This window comes from Vitis vinifera, chromosome 16, assembly GCF_030704535.1.
Source record: "Vitis vinifera cultivar Pinot Noir 40024 chromosome 16, ASM3070453v1".
NCBI lineage: Eukaryota > Viridiplantae > Streptophyta > Magnoliopsida > Vitales > Vitaceae > Vitis > Vitis vinifera.
The window spans coordinates 18453730-18470155 of NC_081820.1; the positions used below are offsets into that span (position 1 = coordinate 18453730).

General features: G+C 31.7%; 2 protein-coding genes and 1 pseudogene across 2 annotated transcripts; all 3 read right to left on the reverse strand.

The window, feature by feature from the left end:
• Positions 1-4262: 4262 nt before the first annotated feature.
• LOC109124180 (photosystem II protein D1-like) lies at positions 4263-5946 on the reverse strand (annotated as a pseudogene).
• A 278-nt stretch (positions 5947-6224) lies between these two features.
• LOC100266985 (3-ketoacyl-CoA synthase 6) lies at positions 6225-7861 on the reverse strand. The gene has a single exon (XM_002267439.4). The coding sequence runs from the start codon at positions 7854-7856 to the stop codon at positions 6375-6377; it is 1482 nt and encodes a 493-aa protein (XP_002267475.1). The 5' UTR covers positions 7857-7861; the 3' UTR covers positions 6225-6374.
• A 4565-nt stretch (positions 7862-12426) lies between these two features.
• On the reverse strand, positions 12427-16037 carry LOC100242961 (small ribosomal subunit protein uS15). The gene is made up of 5 exons (XM_002266073.4): positions 15781-16037; positions 15604-15676; positions 15198-15336; positions 14471-14657; positions 12427-12677 (listed from the first exon to the last, which is right to left on the reverse strand). Exons 1-5 carry the CDS (start codon positions 15801-15803, stop codon positions 12644-12646), a joined length of 456 nt encoding a protein of 151 aa, XP_002266109.1. The 5' UTR covers positions 15804-16037; the 3' UTR covers positions 12427-12643.
• Between the last annotated feature and the right edge of the window lie 389 nt (positions 16038-16426).

Consider the following 16426-nt stretch of genomic DNA (forward strand, 5'->3'; position numbering starts at 1 on the left):
ATGAGAAATAATCACATGCATTTCATATATATCTAAATATTACAACTTTTTATAATTTATTATTAAATATCAAATATAATTTATTATTTAATGCATTACCTAACTCTATCTAAAAAAGAAAATCCTACCAACTACTCTTATACTCTCATTATTTATATATAAAAAAAGGGATAATAATTTAATATGAAAATTAAATAATTTCAACTACCAAATTACAAAATATGTAAGATGTATTTTGATGAATCAAATTTCAAGATCAAGTTTAAAACTTTTTGAGAGAGAAAATTTAAAATTTGTATTATATGAAGAAGATGAAGGATTTCAAGTGATTACAAGTGTCAAAGGTAATATTTGATATATTTTTTTATCCAAGTATAATTGTTGTAGGAAGAAATGTGATGTTAAATAACGATTTTAGAATTTTTTATGAGTTTGTTATAAAATTTTGTTATCAAATTATTATTAATATTTTTATTTTTATTTTTATTCAATTCTATTTTTATCTCATATTTATTTTATTTAAACCCAAAATTGTTGAGAAGGGAGGAGGAAGAAAGAAGGTCACTAGTTCTTCCCTTAACCGGTTAAGTGAAATTTTTATTTCAAATTTAAAATGGATGGCCAAGATGTAATCTTGAACATCCAATGGCTTAGAAAAACTTTTCGGAAGGTACCGAAGAGGTACCTTAGAATTTTCCTTAAATTAGACATGCTACTTCTTTTCTTCTAATTTTTTTCTTTCATCTCCCTTTTACTTAAAAGTGTGGTCTCATTGGCCTCTTTTTAGGTTTATCTCTCTCATGTCACTTTGGGAAAGCTTTTTTTACCTAAATGAAACAATTCTCAATCAAGAGACAATAACGATATATTTACATGCATATTGCGTGATATGAGTCTTGAGTAAAAAGCAACTAAAAGAGAAATAATTCAAGGAGTATTAATGTGATGTCCTATATTGGATAGGGAAGAATATCATTAATGCTGTATAAGTTTGAGTTCATCTTAACTTTGTAAGCCTGTTTTAAAATCGTAAGGACTTAGAACGAATAATATCTACATGATTTGGTGTAAGTCATTATAAATAGTATCAAAACTAATCCTTGACGACCTTAGTGTGGGAGTTTATTTGACCTTCCTCCCATATGACACAACAAGAACATTGTGTTTGCATGAAAAGGTAATTGTAATGTTTCACATTGGATAAGGAAAAAAGTTTCTGGTACTATATAAATATGGGGTTATCTTAATCCTATAGATGTGTTTTAAAATCATGATGACGTTTTGGATCCAAAACAGATAATATCTATAAGATTAGATACGGGTTGTTACAATTAAAATGTTCATCATACTATTTCAACACCCTTGAGTATATTATCTTTAATGCAGTGGCTTCTCTAAAAACTAGAAGTATTATTAATGTGAAGCCTAAATCAATATTTATGACGATGAGCCCCAACATTCACTCCATAATATTGCTTTTTTCTTTGTAGTTGTTTGCATGGTGGGAAACTTGGGTGAATTGGAAATAAAGGTTTGTGGTTTTTGGGTGCAATTGATGGTTAATTATTTTTCTTGACTTTTTTCATTTCTAAATAAATTTGAAAGAATTATGAAAACATAACCCAGATTGACTCTCCACTATTGCTTGTTCATTTTCTGGCATGGATGTTGAGAAAAATCTGAGTGAGACTACAGGGTTCTTGTTTTTCTTTTCGCTTTCTTTCGGTCTTCTGAGTCTCCACTACAACCAAATGGATTGAAGAATTCTCATGAAAATTTGCCACTTGTTCAGCCCATAACACTGGATTTTTCTTCTGTTTGGATGTTGAGAAAATTCAGGGGAAAAAAAAAAGGAATGAATGGATTGTGGGTGTATTTGGAGTAGTTCCATTACGAAAATGTGTTGCTCATTCGCTCCCCAATATTGGATTGTGGTCTTTTGAGTTGTTTGACTACTCTGAAGTGATCAAAGCATTAGGGTGCACTAGTGGATCTAGTCTATGCAGTAGTTTGTGGTATAAGTCTAATGAAGAGAGAGGGGTTCGAAGTTTGTCATAATCAAGATTAGCATTTGGGTTTGAAAGATGTAAGCATTAGTATGAAGTCTTCATAAATCCTTTTCAAAAGACTAAAATTAAAGGATTTTGAAAGTAAAAGGTCTCATTTCCTCACCATTTTCCTGCATAGGAGATCGATTGCAAGACTCAGTTTAATTGCTCATCCTTCTTAGTCTAATGGTGAGCATCCAACACCGATAATAAGAGGATATGGGAACAAAGATTAAGATATATATTGAAAATCATAAAAATATCAATAATTAGATTTTATAGAAATATAAAAAAAAAATTGAAAATATTGAAGGAAATTTTAAAAAAAGTATGGATAAGATGGAAATTAATCAAAACTCATAATAATATTGGAAAAATTTTAAGAAATGATCAAATAAGTAATAATATGCATATTGAAGATCGAAAAAAATTATATATGGAAGATAAAATTTACAATGTTTAATAGATAGAAATCATAAATATATTTACAGTTAAAATGATGATTTATTTATTTTCAATATATTAAATAAGAAAATGATGATGTATATCATTATTCTTTTTGTTAAAAAATATTTATGACTTATTTATAAATTTATATTTAATTACTAATTTACAATACAAAAGGTATAAAAAATAAAATAAAATAAAATAAAAAAAAAAAACGCTCATTAACAAGGTTATCATGTTCTTTTTATGTTATCAATAATCAATTAGATAGAATCTAAAAATAAGATAATTAATTTTATTTGCAAATAAGATCATTATGTTATAACTAAAGTAATAAATGTCACCACATTAATGTTAATTAAGTATTATTTATGACTTCCATTAATACTCATTAATGGAAACCATTAATGTTATTTATGAGTTTCATTAATATTCATTAATGGGGATATTAATGGAAGCCATTTGGAAAGCCTATAAAAAGGTTTCTCATCTCCTATAATATACATTCCGAGAAAAAGAAAAAAATTCTCTTCTTCTCATTCTCTCTCTCCCTTATTCTCTCTGTTTTTCATTCTCTCAACATTTCTTTTCTTTGATTTCTTTCTCCCCTATATATATATATATATATATATATATATATATTATTAAAGTAATACATAATCATCTCTATTTTTATTTGAATCACATTTATTCTCATTTTACAACACATTAAAATTAATTAATTAATTAAATTTTATTTTTATTAAAGAAAAAGAAAAGCTTTAGGAGACAAAATTAGTACATATATAGCATCTGGCATATTTGAAATTTAAGGGTAACTTGGTCTTGTGGTGCATGGTCTCCTTTGCAAGTGGGAGAACCTGGTTCAAGCCTCACCGTTGCTTTCCCTTCACTTTTGTGCCCTACTTTGCTTTACTTTCTCTTCACTTAAAATTTTAAAGCCAACTGATAAGTTTGTCAATAATGTTGATTACATTAAAAAACACTTACATAATAAAACTGAAATTTTAAATTTTAAAGTTGACCAATAAGTTTAGCAATAATGTTGACTATATTCAAGAACCCATATACACTAAAATCGAAATCTTATCCATTTGTAGATAGAGCTTCATGCATAACTTCCATACCAAGGCCTTACCTATCAACAATAGATTGATTGAAATTGAAAACATTTAGGTAAATTGATTGAAAGTGAAATCATTTAGGTACTTGAAAGTTATAGTGCCAATACTTAAAGTTGAGGCCTAAATACCTAATGTTTGCTAATTAAAACCATTGTTTATGTTGTGAAATTCATAGTGTTGATACGTCAAGCAAAGGCCTAGATACCTACTACAGGCTAATTGAAACCATTTAGGTTGAAAGCACTAAATACCTACTACACACCCAAATACATACTACAAGCCAATTAAAACCATTTAGGTTGAAAGTCTTAGGTAGTGTTTGTTTTATGGATGAATAAAAAAATAAAAATATTTGATTTTTTCTGTTCAATTCAAAGTAACTTGTTGATATCAACTAACATAACTAAATTGAACTTATTAATAACAAGTTTATTTTACTTATATTGGTTGATATTAATAGGTTATTTTCAGCTAAATAGAAAAAACAAAATATTTTTACTTTTTTATTTAATAAAAAAAAAAAAACACCACCTTGTGTTGTACCTAAAGCAAACTAGATACCTACTACAACCCAATTAAAACTATTGAGGTTGAAAGTCATAATACTGATACCTAAAGCAATCAACCAAATAACTACTACATGCTAATTGAAACCATTTCGGTTGAAAGCCATAGTGCTGATACCTAAAGTAGTGAACTAGATACCTACTAAAGTCCAAGTAGCTAGCTAGGAAGAAATGTAAAAATGTGAATTATTGAAACTAGCATATTGGAAACCAATCGGCCAGAATAACCATAATCAACCACAATAGTATAAGTTTCTTCCTCTTGACCAAATATTTAACCTTCATTAGGATGTTCATTTTTTGTGGTTACCCTATCAAACTAAAGGTTACCAAGGAACCATGCATAACATTAAATGGGGAACCTCCGAATATACCAAGTACAACGAACATGTGGAATGAGTGCATAAGGATGTTGCATTTTGCTTAGAATACGATCATGAAGTTAAAAGTGTCACTGATTTCTAGAGGCAAACCATTAAAAAAATTTCTTTAACCAATTGGGCAGATTAAGAAAATAACAGTAGTAGATGTAACAAGAAATGAATATGTAACAACGTTCTAAGGGCGCATACCTAGACGGAAACTAAGCTTCCACTCACAACCCATGTAACAAGCTATACCAAGTAAAAATTGTAGAAAATTAGCTCATAAAGACCACCATTGTATAACCATATGAGGTAAAAGTGAAAACCTATAGCTATAGAAGTACAAATAATGGCACCCGAGTTAATATTGTTTCCATAAATTAGAGATCTAGAAACAAGTTTAAGAACACCATAAATATCTACTGGAGAAGTATGTAGGCAATAATAAATACAAAAGTTGTTGTCAATAAGGTTGAGATTATCAAAACACCAAGCCATCCAATGTAGAGACGATTTTCAATTATGGTTATTTAATTACAAAACTGATCCGTGGGCTTTTGTTTTTACTTTGCATCTTTCTAATACTACAATCATGGTAAAATCTTGGTTTGTTTAATCATTGGGGACTTCCAAGGACACTAATTATCTAAAAATAGGAATAGATAATTGAAGTCTTGTTATTAAATAATATAACATGACTTATATACCTATGTCAACCAATATCAACATCTACTCCTTACATAATTAGAGTTTATCTCTTTCTTCTACATGCTTCACCAATGCCAAAACTCCCTAAGTAGAGCTCCCTCTTATCAAAGCATTTGAGATTGAAGAAAGTTCAAGTCTGCATTCTAGCACATAGATAGTCATACCCTTTTAAGGAGGTTTCTATAGAAAAGTTGGAGAGATATCTATAAAATAAGAAAGGGTTAAATAAAAAAGTAAGATAGGTCAAGAATTAGATATAAAACTTTCACTCATTTCCAAAAAGTGCTTTATTAATAAGTAGGATTTCAACAAAAGTCAATATTCATAAGGGATCGAGCTTACAAACCAACTTTCATTGAGTTGTCCAATTATTTATTTAGGGGTTTCAAAGATTTAGATCAAAGGTTTATGGCTATTTTACAAGGGATAAGCCTTTTTTATTTCGGTCAAATATATTTAAGGGTAGGTTGAAGCCAAGGTAAGAGACAAAAAAGTGTGCGAATCCAATAGAGCATACATCGAAGCAGGCAATAAAGGGTGGTTCCTTTTTCTAAGTTTTGGATAAATCTTTGGTCACTTTCTTTGTGCAAGTAGTCTGATTTTGCTTCAAGCATAGAGCCTCACAAGTCAAGTAAGAAAGAAGTTTGCAAATTCCATTGCCAGTTGCTTCAGAATAAGTGTGTTCCATTGGTATGGTAGAGTACAACCTCAATCCTGCTTATCAAAATCGAATGGAAAATTAAATATTTCATTAGAAGGGATGAATTTAAAAATATTGCACATATGATGTCATTTTGATATTTTTATCCAAAAAGTGTTTGATGTAAAATAGGAATTAAAAAATAATTAAAGGTTAGATTATATTTTATGTTCTTAAAAAAGAAAGTTCATTATTCTCCATTTAAATTTTCAGTGGTCCCTTAAAATTCAGGAAGTGATACTAAGTTACAACACACAAGGCATGAGTACTTGAAGACTTAGTTCCCCAAATCTCTCATAAATAATATTGAAAGATCATGTTTCCTACCTAGTGAGTAAGATCATATCTTTCCACTTCTCAGTAAAAATATATAACCCCCACCACCTCCAAATGGGGGATCATGATCATGGCCGTTGTCAATTGTCTTCATTCTCAGAAAGGATTGGATACTCACCTATGCAATCGGCCCATGGGCCCTTCTTGGACTCCTCAACCATGGGCCTCATGCACTCCCAGACAAAACTGACGCACTTAGGCCCACTTCCCATCCCAAGTTGCCACACTTTGTCGCCTTTCTTCACTCTCTCCTTGGCCTCCATATAAGCTAATACATACCAGGAAGAAGATGAAGATTGGTTCCCAAACCTTCGCAAGGTCATCAGAGAAGCCTCCGTCTCTCTTTCACCAAGATTCAACCCTTTTCCTATATCTATAATCAATGACCTCCCTGAAGCTGGCAGAACAAAATGCTGTATCACTCTCCTAAAATCCGGCACGTAAACCTCTGCAGATTTTTGGATATATCTCTTCCGGAATCTGGATGCTCTATACCTGAATTTCTCCAATAACGGCAAGATAGCTGAGCCGAGGACAGTGATATTTGAACGAACAGTTTCTGAAACTACTTGCACTATGTCGTGGCTGAATGTAACCCCAAGGGCTCCATTTGAGTCCTCTTCGCGAACTGTTGAAAGATAAGCCTTGTCGTCAAATGCTCTCTGTATTCTCACCGTGTGAAGCAGCCGATACTTGGATGTTTTTTTCATTTCTTCCCTATTTGTAAGCAAGATTGCTGCACCTCCCATACGAAAGATACAATTGCTGAGCAACTTAGACTTATCGTTTCCAGCGTACCACCCAGCCGATGTGATCTCCGTGCTAAGAACAATGGCGTAAGAATTCTTGTGAACTTTCAATAGATTTTGAGCCAAATGGACGCCAAGAATTCCAGCACTGCACCCCATGCCAGAGAGATTAAAGCTCTTAATATCATCTCTCATGGAGTATTTGTTGATGATAATGGAGGAGAGGGAAGGAGACGAGCAAAGACTAGTACAGTTAACGATAAGTATATCGATATCTTGAGGGGAGAGTTTAGTCTTGGACAGAAGATCTTCCATTACAGGGAACAGTATCATGTGGACTTCTTTGATAGATTCTTGGAGATGGGTAATGGGTGGAATGTAATATAAAGCTGGAGAGAGATGAGTCTGTTCACCTTGTCCCGAAGATTTGAGGAGTTTGGCCATGAAACCTATGCTTTTGCTGTCAAATGATTCAATCATGGAGGCATGTTCAAGGAATAATGAAAAGGGAACTCTGCAACAGTTTGGTGGTTTGAAACATGAGAAGTCTACAATGTAGATATGAGGCTTTGAGAGGAGAGGCTTGACAATGAAGAACAGAAAGAAACAAGCGAGTGAGAAGAGCTGGAAGATGGGATCCCATTTCTGTATAACGGAAAGAACTTCAATCGAGATCACAAGCAGAAGAGCAGAAACTCTTGCTAGCTCCAAAAGCGTAGAGTGGAGATGCTTCGAGAGGAGAGTGGAAAGCAAGGTGATGGCGATGATAACTTTGGGAAGAGGGTCATGGATGGATCTTGTAAGAGGTCCCATTGGAGAGAGAGAGGTGGTGGTGGTTTTCGATGTCGCTTAGATGATGAAAACTTTATACTGCATGAGTCCCAATATATTGAGAGAATCAATGCGTAGGGTGTAAATGAGGCTCTGCAGGGTGTCCAGATTTAGCAGATGGCAGGTGTGTGACACATTACCAAGCAGTAACTTCAGAGACGACTTATATGGTAGACCAGCATGTGCATCTAGATCTCAAATAGTTTCGTGGGAGACCACCCAATAAATTTGGGGAGAATTACCATTAGGGTAGGCTGGGAAACATATGATCGGTGGTATATTTAATAATTCTTCTCAAGGTTAAGGATAGGGTCAAATTATGATAATTCTTTCTAATACCTTATTTTGTTTAAATGCCAAAAATACCCTTAATAAATGAAAAGCAACAGGAAAAAAAAAATCTTCTTTAACTCAACTCCCGCTGGTCGGTATTGAAGAAGAAAAAAAGGAAAGAGGAAAAACAAAACTCCAGCACTTTAGGTTATGATATAAAATCGTCTTCACAAAGCTTGTATTTTTGTGTGAATGTAACAAGAAATCCATTACAGGTAAGATTTTTAAAAATAAAAATAAAAAAATGTCGATTTATGCAAATAAATAAATAATTTAAAATTTGGATTGAAGGAACTAACTGTTAATAATTTTAACAATGTAGATCTAAAATATTAGATCTGAAATATCGAAGGAGGTTTTGAGAAAGAAATTACATTTTTTGTGTAAAATGTTATTTATTTATTTTATTTTTTTGAATTTTTTATATTATTTTGGTCATATTGAAGATGTGTTTTTATTTTTAATTTATTTTCCGAGTGGGTTGTTTGATATGATTATTATTGATTTCCATTAAAAAGGTTTGCACTTTAGTTTTGTTGTTGAGACTTGTTTAATATGGCAGAAGAAAAAATTTTCTTAGTTGTTTAATGCTTGTTTGGAACCACTTTGTTTGAGTATTTATAAACATATTTGGATTTTCATTGAAAACTGAAAATTATAATCAATTGAGATATATTTTATACAATAAAGAACAATATTTGTTGTCTATTAGACATGTATATGCCAAAAAATTCACAACTATCCAGTTTCATAAGAAATTTGAAATTTTCAAAATTTTACCTTATCGTAATGTATCATAATATTATTGTATTTATATTGTAATTATAGTGTATTTTTATTGTACATTTATATTTTTATATAAAAAATTAATTTTATAGATTTTTTTATACATCAACAACTTTATGTATTGAAATTATAATAGTATATTTTTATTGTCTTTTTATAATTTTGGCTTGCAATAATGTTTTATGATAGGAATACAACATGATAGCCTAGAAATGCAAGTTCGATAAAAAACAAATTCAATATTTTGTCATTTTGGTATATTATAATATATCTCAATGTTAATATTTTTCATTGTAACTATATTGTATTTGTATTATACTTATACTTTATAATTATCACAAAATAAGAATTATCAAATCTAGCCTGATAATTTTTTTTTCCAACCTACCCTTAAAAGGGTAATTCTCCATTCATGAATAGCTCCATATCAGGAGAGAAATTAATGGAGGCGTGCGTGGGTTTCCGTAAAACTACAGTGTGGCTTGCAAGTGGAGGGTGGGTGAGCGAGGGATCCTTGTCAAGTATAGGCAAGTTGGATGAAGGTGGCTGACTGCCAAGTGGTAACCAACTATAAAAATGTAATTAGAAAAATGTGTGATCTCGATTTTAACAATATCGGAGATTATATTTTATGAACATATTAAGAAAATAAAAAAAAAATTAATAGAAAATATCGAAGAAATTGAGAAAATTTTCAATAAATAATAATACATATATTCAGGTTATTTTGTTGAAAAAAAATAATATGTGAATAATGTAATTTATTCTATTTAATAATAATATAAAAATGAAAACAGTTTTAATATTAAAATAATAATCTATCGGGACCGTTGAGTCCAAAAATTAAGATTTGATCTATAAAAATTGCATAATTGATGGGAATGATATAAAATATGAAAATACCAATATGCCCTTCAAAACTATTTTCTATCATAATGTTTGAGAAACTTTTTTATCTTAAATTTTTTTTATAATTATTTTGAAAATTTATTATTTTTAGATAATTTAAAATATATATATATATATTATAAAAATATATCATTTAAAAAAAATAAATTTGACATATTTTCAGTTATTTTTTATATACACAATTTTAAAAATATATTTTTTCTAAGATGTTTGATTTTTAAATAATAATAATTTATTTTTATTTTTTTGGAAAATGGTGTATTATTTTTCAAATCACTAAATTATGTTAAATTTTATTGAGGTTTGCAAAAGGAATAAAATTTAAATTAATGTTTTTCTACTCTTTTTTTTTTTATAATCAATAAAAGTCATTTTTGGAAAAATAAAAAATTCATACCATTCTTCTCAATTTTCACACTTCCTCTAGGTTTTGGACTTAAATAGTGAATTTATATGGACCAAAACTTAATTTTTGAGTCTAACTAAGTCTAAAACATAATAAAATATATGATAATTAAAATATAAAATATATGATAATTAATTTGTGTATATTTTTATGTTTTACCAAATCGAGTATCTCTTATGTTGTAAATTTAATGAGTCAATTTATGCATCAATCTCATCATTTACATCTTATAGCAATTAAATATGATTCTCTATTTACTTTGAACTTTTAAATGGTATATTTTACATGGTCAAATTACCTTTTACTCTCAAGCTTACTACGATGCTAATTGGGCAAGGTGCCTTGACTCTCGATGATCCACAACAAGTTGGTATATGTATGTTGGTGATGCTCTTGTTTCATGGAAATGCAAATGAAACAAGAGAAGGTTTCCAAATCTTCTATAGAAGCACAATCTAGAGTGTTGTCATCTACTTGTTTTGAAATTGTTTAGCTTTATCAACTAACTTTCGAATTGTATTTCCCTCCTCGACCAAATCCTACATCTCTATATGTTGATAACTTGAGCGCCATTCAAATTAATGCAAATCCTATTCTTCATGATCGAATTGTATCTCCCTCAACCAAATCCTACACCTTTATATGTTGATAACTCGAGCGCCATTCAAATTAATGCAAATTCTATTCTTCATTATCGAACCAAACACAAAGGTGGATTGTCACTACATCTGAGATGCATTAGTTGATCATATCATCACACCACCTCATGTGCCCACAAAGTTTCAAATTGTTGATATCTTTATGAAGTCCTTCACCAAGATATGAAATCAATTCTTAGTTGACAAATTAATGTTTGTCAATTCACTAGCATTATTTTGAGTGAGGGTGTCAAAGCCAACCTCCTAACAAGTTGTTTAGCATGGCATTAGCAATTTTACTATACTAGATTCTTTGATTGACTAATTTCATGATTTTAGGAATTTGCTTTTATATCTTAATTGTAAATACCTCATCTTTAGGATTGTAATTTTAAACTTTCCTAATAAAAATTTATTCTTAATATAAGAAGGTTCTATCTATAAGGTAAAGATATATCATTCCAAGTCTCTAGGGGTTTAACAACACATTGAATGAACTACCCTACACTATTAGACTAGCATTCTAACTTGAAAGATCCCCCTCATTCATTCCAACCACTTTCCTACAACAAGATTCCAATCCTTCTAACAAGCAAGACAAACCCACCTCGTCGAATCTAATCCAATTAGAAATAACCCTTCCCTTTTCCACAATTCTACCGCACAAACATCCCTTGACCCACCTTAACATCAACTTCAAAAGACTTCAAATCCCTCATAAACTAGCTCTTCCCTCCTTTTGTCGTCCCTTCCATCCTCTAAAAATAGGATTGAGATCCTAAGACAACCCCTTTTAAACAATAATAATAGCCTAATAGTAAAGAAAATAATAAAATTTTGGTTATACCACCATTTTTAAATGCTAGATAGATTATTCCATTCTCACTTGGAATGTGAACAAATGGAAACAACTATGATAACAAAAGTCAATATAATACATCTAAGAAAATAATTCAACAAAGCAACTACAAATATTAGTGTGAGATTGTACAAAGAAGGCTTGCTTTATGCTATTGCACTTTTCTCAATAGCATTAATCAATTAGTGCTTAGATATATACTAAAGAAATGTTTTTAATAGCTCTTAAACTCAAGGAATGAATCATCCAAATTATAATTCTACCAAGCTTACAGAACTTGATGTCAAATCTCGTAAAAGATTCAACTCACCCCCACCAAATACCATTTAGTTTTTAGATGAGATCATCTAAATTCAATCCAAAAATTGGCAACAATCATGAGTTACAAGACCATAGATGAGGTAAGGATCCAAATGATAGCTCCTAAAACAAACCATAGATAGTTTGACCAACACACTTTCAAGTACTAGTGCAAGGATCAATTCAATAAAAGGGCCTTCGTACAATAAAATTTCAGTTAATTAATTGCCAAACATAAGTGTATCTCCAAGGCAAGTAGCAACATGTTATAGCTCAAATCAGATGATCACTAACTCCCAAGCATAAATAAATAGGAAACCATGAAAAACAAATGAGCATGTTCTCTTCTTTATCTTCCCCATCTTGGCAGTAACATAGAACAAAAAATATTTTGCTAGTCAAGAAAATATTACAAGGTCTCTTAGTTCAGACAAATCTTTCTAAAACAAGAGCAGACAATCTTAGCTCATTCAATGATTAACATTGTAACCGTAACTTCCTCAGATTGTACCAAAACTTTTTTAGCACAATACCTAGCCTAAGCCACGAGAGTGCTGGCAGTGGTAGACTCGCTGCAATAATTAGAATTTGAGTTAGTAAATATAATCATAGAAAGGTTATCAAAAAAAAAGTTGCAGAAGGTAGTTGTTATAAAAACAAAACTATAGATAACAAGAACTGATAGCTTGATGAACATGTGACAAGATTATCCATGAAACTACTAGAAACAACACCTCATTACAACCTCAGGAACTGCAATGAATTGAAGGACACGGCCTGTTCCTATCTCACAGTCCACCCATGCCTTCATTGAGCTCTAAGGAAAATGGATGTTCAAAACCAGCACATTATAGGTTCCAGTGAAAAAATAATCTACTCTGATAGAAAAGCCTTTATCCAAAGGGCAATCTTCTTTTGCTGGAAACTTGTCCCATCAAACTCTAATCCCCATTCAAACTGTAGTGAGACTGTAAAAATTATACTGGAGTCATGCCCAATTCTAGATCAGCATGTGATTGAATAGAATGGGTTCTCATCGAGGAAACCTTAAAGGGTTTTATCCCACAAGCCTTCCCTCAGCTCCTGGATCTTGGGCCTCATATAAGGGATGGTAATCTAATGGTGGATGAGAACAAGGTAAGAGCCATCCAAGAATGGAATCTGCCTACAAGGGAACAAGCTTCCCAGAAGGGGATGGAACTTTACAAAGTAAATTAAAAATCATAGGGAAAGTGAAACACCTTCTAAAATGTCTGGAAAGCAGAGATTATACTTCAGCAAATTGTGGCAAAAAATCTCAGAAACGCTTTTGGAACAACAGAAAAACATGTTTCAAAAACCGACCCATAAAAATTTCTTATATATCTTGCAATTGCCCCAAAAGTGTCCATGCTTCCAACCTCTGTGACCTTTTGAGGTTTAACCTATTTGTTTCTCTAAACTTTCTAACCAGTTTTCCTATTTAATTCCTAAATAGCCTCCTCAGCTAAAAGGTTTTCCATGTTTCTTTGGGGCTGCAGATCCCACTTCTTCATCTGACACCCTTTCCCATTCACTTTTCAGTCAAGTCACTAAGTTGCAAATACGTGTCTACTGATTGCTAAAAGAACAAGTGCATGTACAGAATGCATGAAAACAGAAGAAAATATACAACACAAGATAGAGCACCGGGACAATAATAGAAGACAAAAAAGGGAAGCAATGCCAAGAGGTTAGATAAAAACACCAAGCTGTCAAAAGAATTTTACAAGCAGTTTTCCAAGTGTTCACAAGCTGTGTAGGAATTAAAAACCATACAGTATCAAGAATCCAGAAAGAATGACATAATGTGGTATAAAATTTACGAACAAAAATGATAAATATCAAGCAGTACTGCATTACAAGTGCCAAAGACATGTTTATTTGCAAAGCTTCAGTTCCAAGTGTTGTAGATTCTTGAGAGAGTAAGAATTCTGGCGTTGTAATCAGGGTTTAAAAGGATAAATGAAATAATGTGGCACCCCAAAGAGGGCACAATCTTAAAATTACACAAAAAGAACAAACACTCAACTTTCATATCCTAATAAAATTATTTAGCAGCTAATAATGATACAGAGCCACCATAATGCAAAAGATTTTGAGACACTATTATTACACCTTAAACAAAACAAACCATTAGTTATTACTACATGGCATCATATTCAAATAAAAATCTTCAAAGAATAAGAAGTAATTTTATTTTACATCATCTAAGTCACCTACATTTTCAAAAAAAAAAAAGAAACTGCTTGTCCACAGAAGTAGAACGGCAAACCCATCAAAGAAAAGCTAAAACATTAAATGCAACCAATTAGCACAATATGGGAAATATGATGATCAAGCTTACTATTTCCAGACTGGAGGAAGCTTCTTTGTTCTCTTGTAGTAGCGGCCAAGTCGGTGAATCCTGCTCTCCACAAGAATCAATCGGAACTTTGAGTCTTTGTCCTTCCTATTCCTCTCCAGATGCTTCCGAATGGCAACAGCCTTCTTAATAAGATGGTACAAATCCTCAGGAATTTCAGGAGCAAGACCTAAACACAACAAAATCAACACCATAACCAACTAAAAAAAACGGAAATCCTCGAATTGGTTGCTGAGAAAAAAGTGGATAGAACATAAAATCTCCAACCAAACCCATCCTAATAAGACCATTTGGCTTAATTAAGTATTTTTCAGCACTTCTTAAGAAACAAGATACAAACATTTGAAACTCTTCTTTTTATGTTCTTCCAGCAAGCCTGCTTGGCAGGGAAATGAAAACACCTTTCTTAAAAAGATTCATAGTAGGGCAAGATATGAAACTTGCCGATTTTTAAGCCAATTTAAGTTTAAGAATCAGCATTTTCCAAACCCTAACAAATGGCACTACCCGTCTTCAGGAAATAATAACATTTTCTACCGCAATTTCATTTTCTCCATTTGTGGAAGCATAAAACACTTCTCATTGTTGGTATAAACAAACACAAATGATGAAAACTATAATGCATAAACCTTTAATTTCTCCTAGTCTCCTATGCTCCCATGAGAAACCAGAGAGAACAAAAAAATTCACTAAAAGGCTTATGCTTTACCATGACCCTTGAGAACGCGCAAGATCTTGCTTCCAGTAACGCTTTTGACCTGAGCAATGCCGTGAGAATCACGAAGAATAACACCAATCTGCGATGGTGTCAGCCCTTTCTTTGCAAACTTGCAAATGTTATCCTCAACCTGAAACCCCACACCGAAACAATCAACGAAACACAACACCCAAATGATCTAAAATTCCAAACTCGTTTGATTGTTAAGAAAATGCAGGAAAATAAATTTCAAACTATGAAAAACTAAATCCCCGAGAGCCCATTATAATGCACTTGTCGAAACACATTTTCCGCTATCATAAAAAGGAAAGAAAAAAAATTATAAGATTTGATTTCTTCTATTGTCCTATTATCTATGGAACCAAACAGAGAAACGGATTGAAGATTTAAGACTAACATCTTGGGAGGAGATCTTGAGCCAAGTAGGCGGAGTTCTCTTGTAAGGAAGAGCAGACGAAGAAATACCCTTACTGAAATCAAGGAATCAGACATAGAAAAAATGGATCAGATATTTAGAAGGAGACAGGAAGAGATAAAGAAAAAGACAGAGAAAATGAGTGATAAAGAGAGTAACCCTCGACTGTGCATACGACCCATGGTGACGTCGACGGAGAAGGAGAGGGAGTTGCGGCTGTGGCTGTGGCTGTGGCTCTTTCTCTGCTGCCTGAAACCCTAACTCCTTTCAATTAGGTTGCTGCTGTTTCTAGGGTTTTATACTCACCGAGAGGGGCCGCCATTAACCTACTCTCCCTGGATATTGCCCTACAGGGTTGCAACTTGGGCCGGTGCAACCCATAATACCCGAATCCGAACCCATTCCTTTCGGGCTTATCCAACTCATTTTGTAAAATGGATTAAAATTCACAACAAAACAGGGATTCCGACTTAAATTTGGGTGGGGTTTCGGTGGGTTGACTTTAGAGTGTTTGAGCATATAATTTTAAAATGATTTTTTATCTTTAAAAATAAAAATATTATTTTTAAAAATTTATTAACTCGTTGTTTGATCATATTTTCTATCCTAGTTTTTTAAAAAATCATTTTTAAATTAAAAAATAAAAAATTATTTTCTAATATTTTTTAAATTAAAAAAGATTTCACAAGATATTTTTAGAAACACTTTAAGAAAACAAAAAAAAAATTGTTTGAATAAATTTTTTTAAAAAAAATCATTTTTCTATTTTGATTTTGCAAAATATCATAAGTTTTATTTATAGAAT

What these genes read in the sequence shown, in the direction of transcription:
- LOC100242961 (XM_002266073.4), bottom strand. Translation starts at nt 15,803, where the DNA reads ATGGGTCGTATGCACAGTCGAGG. An exon ending in GGTCGTATGCACAGTCGAGG is followed by an intron (nt 15,677 to 15,780) that starts GTTACTCTCTTT and finishes CCTTGATTTCAG; the next exon opens with TAAGGGTATTTCTTCGTCTG. An exon ending in TCAAGATCTCCTCCCAAGAT is followed by an intron (nt 15,337 to 15,603) that starts GTTAGTCTTAAA and finishes GTGGGGTTTCAG; the next exon opens with GTTGAGGATAACATTTGCAA.
- LOC100266985 (XM_002267439.4), bottom strand. Translation starts at nt 7,856, where the DNA reads ATGGGACCTCTTACAAGATCCATCCATGACCCTCTTCCCAAAGTTATC.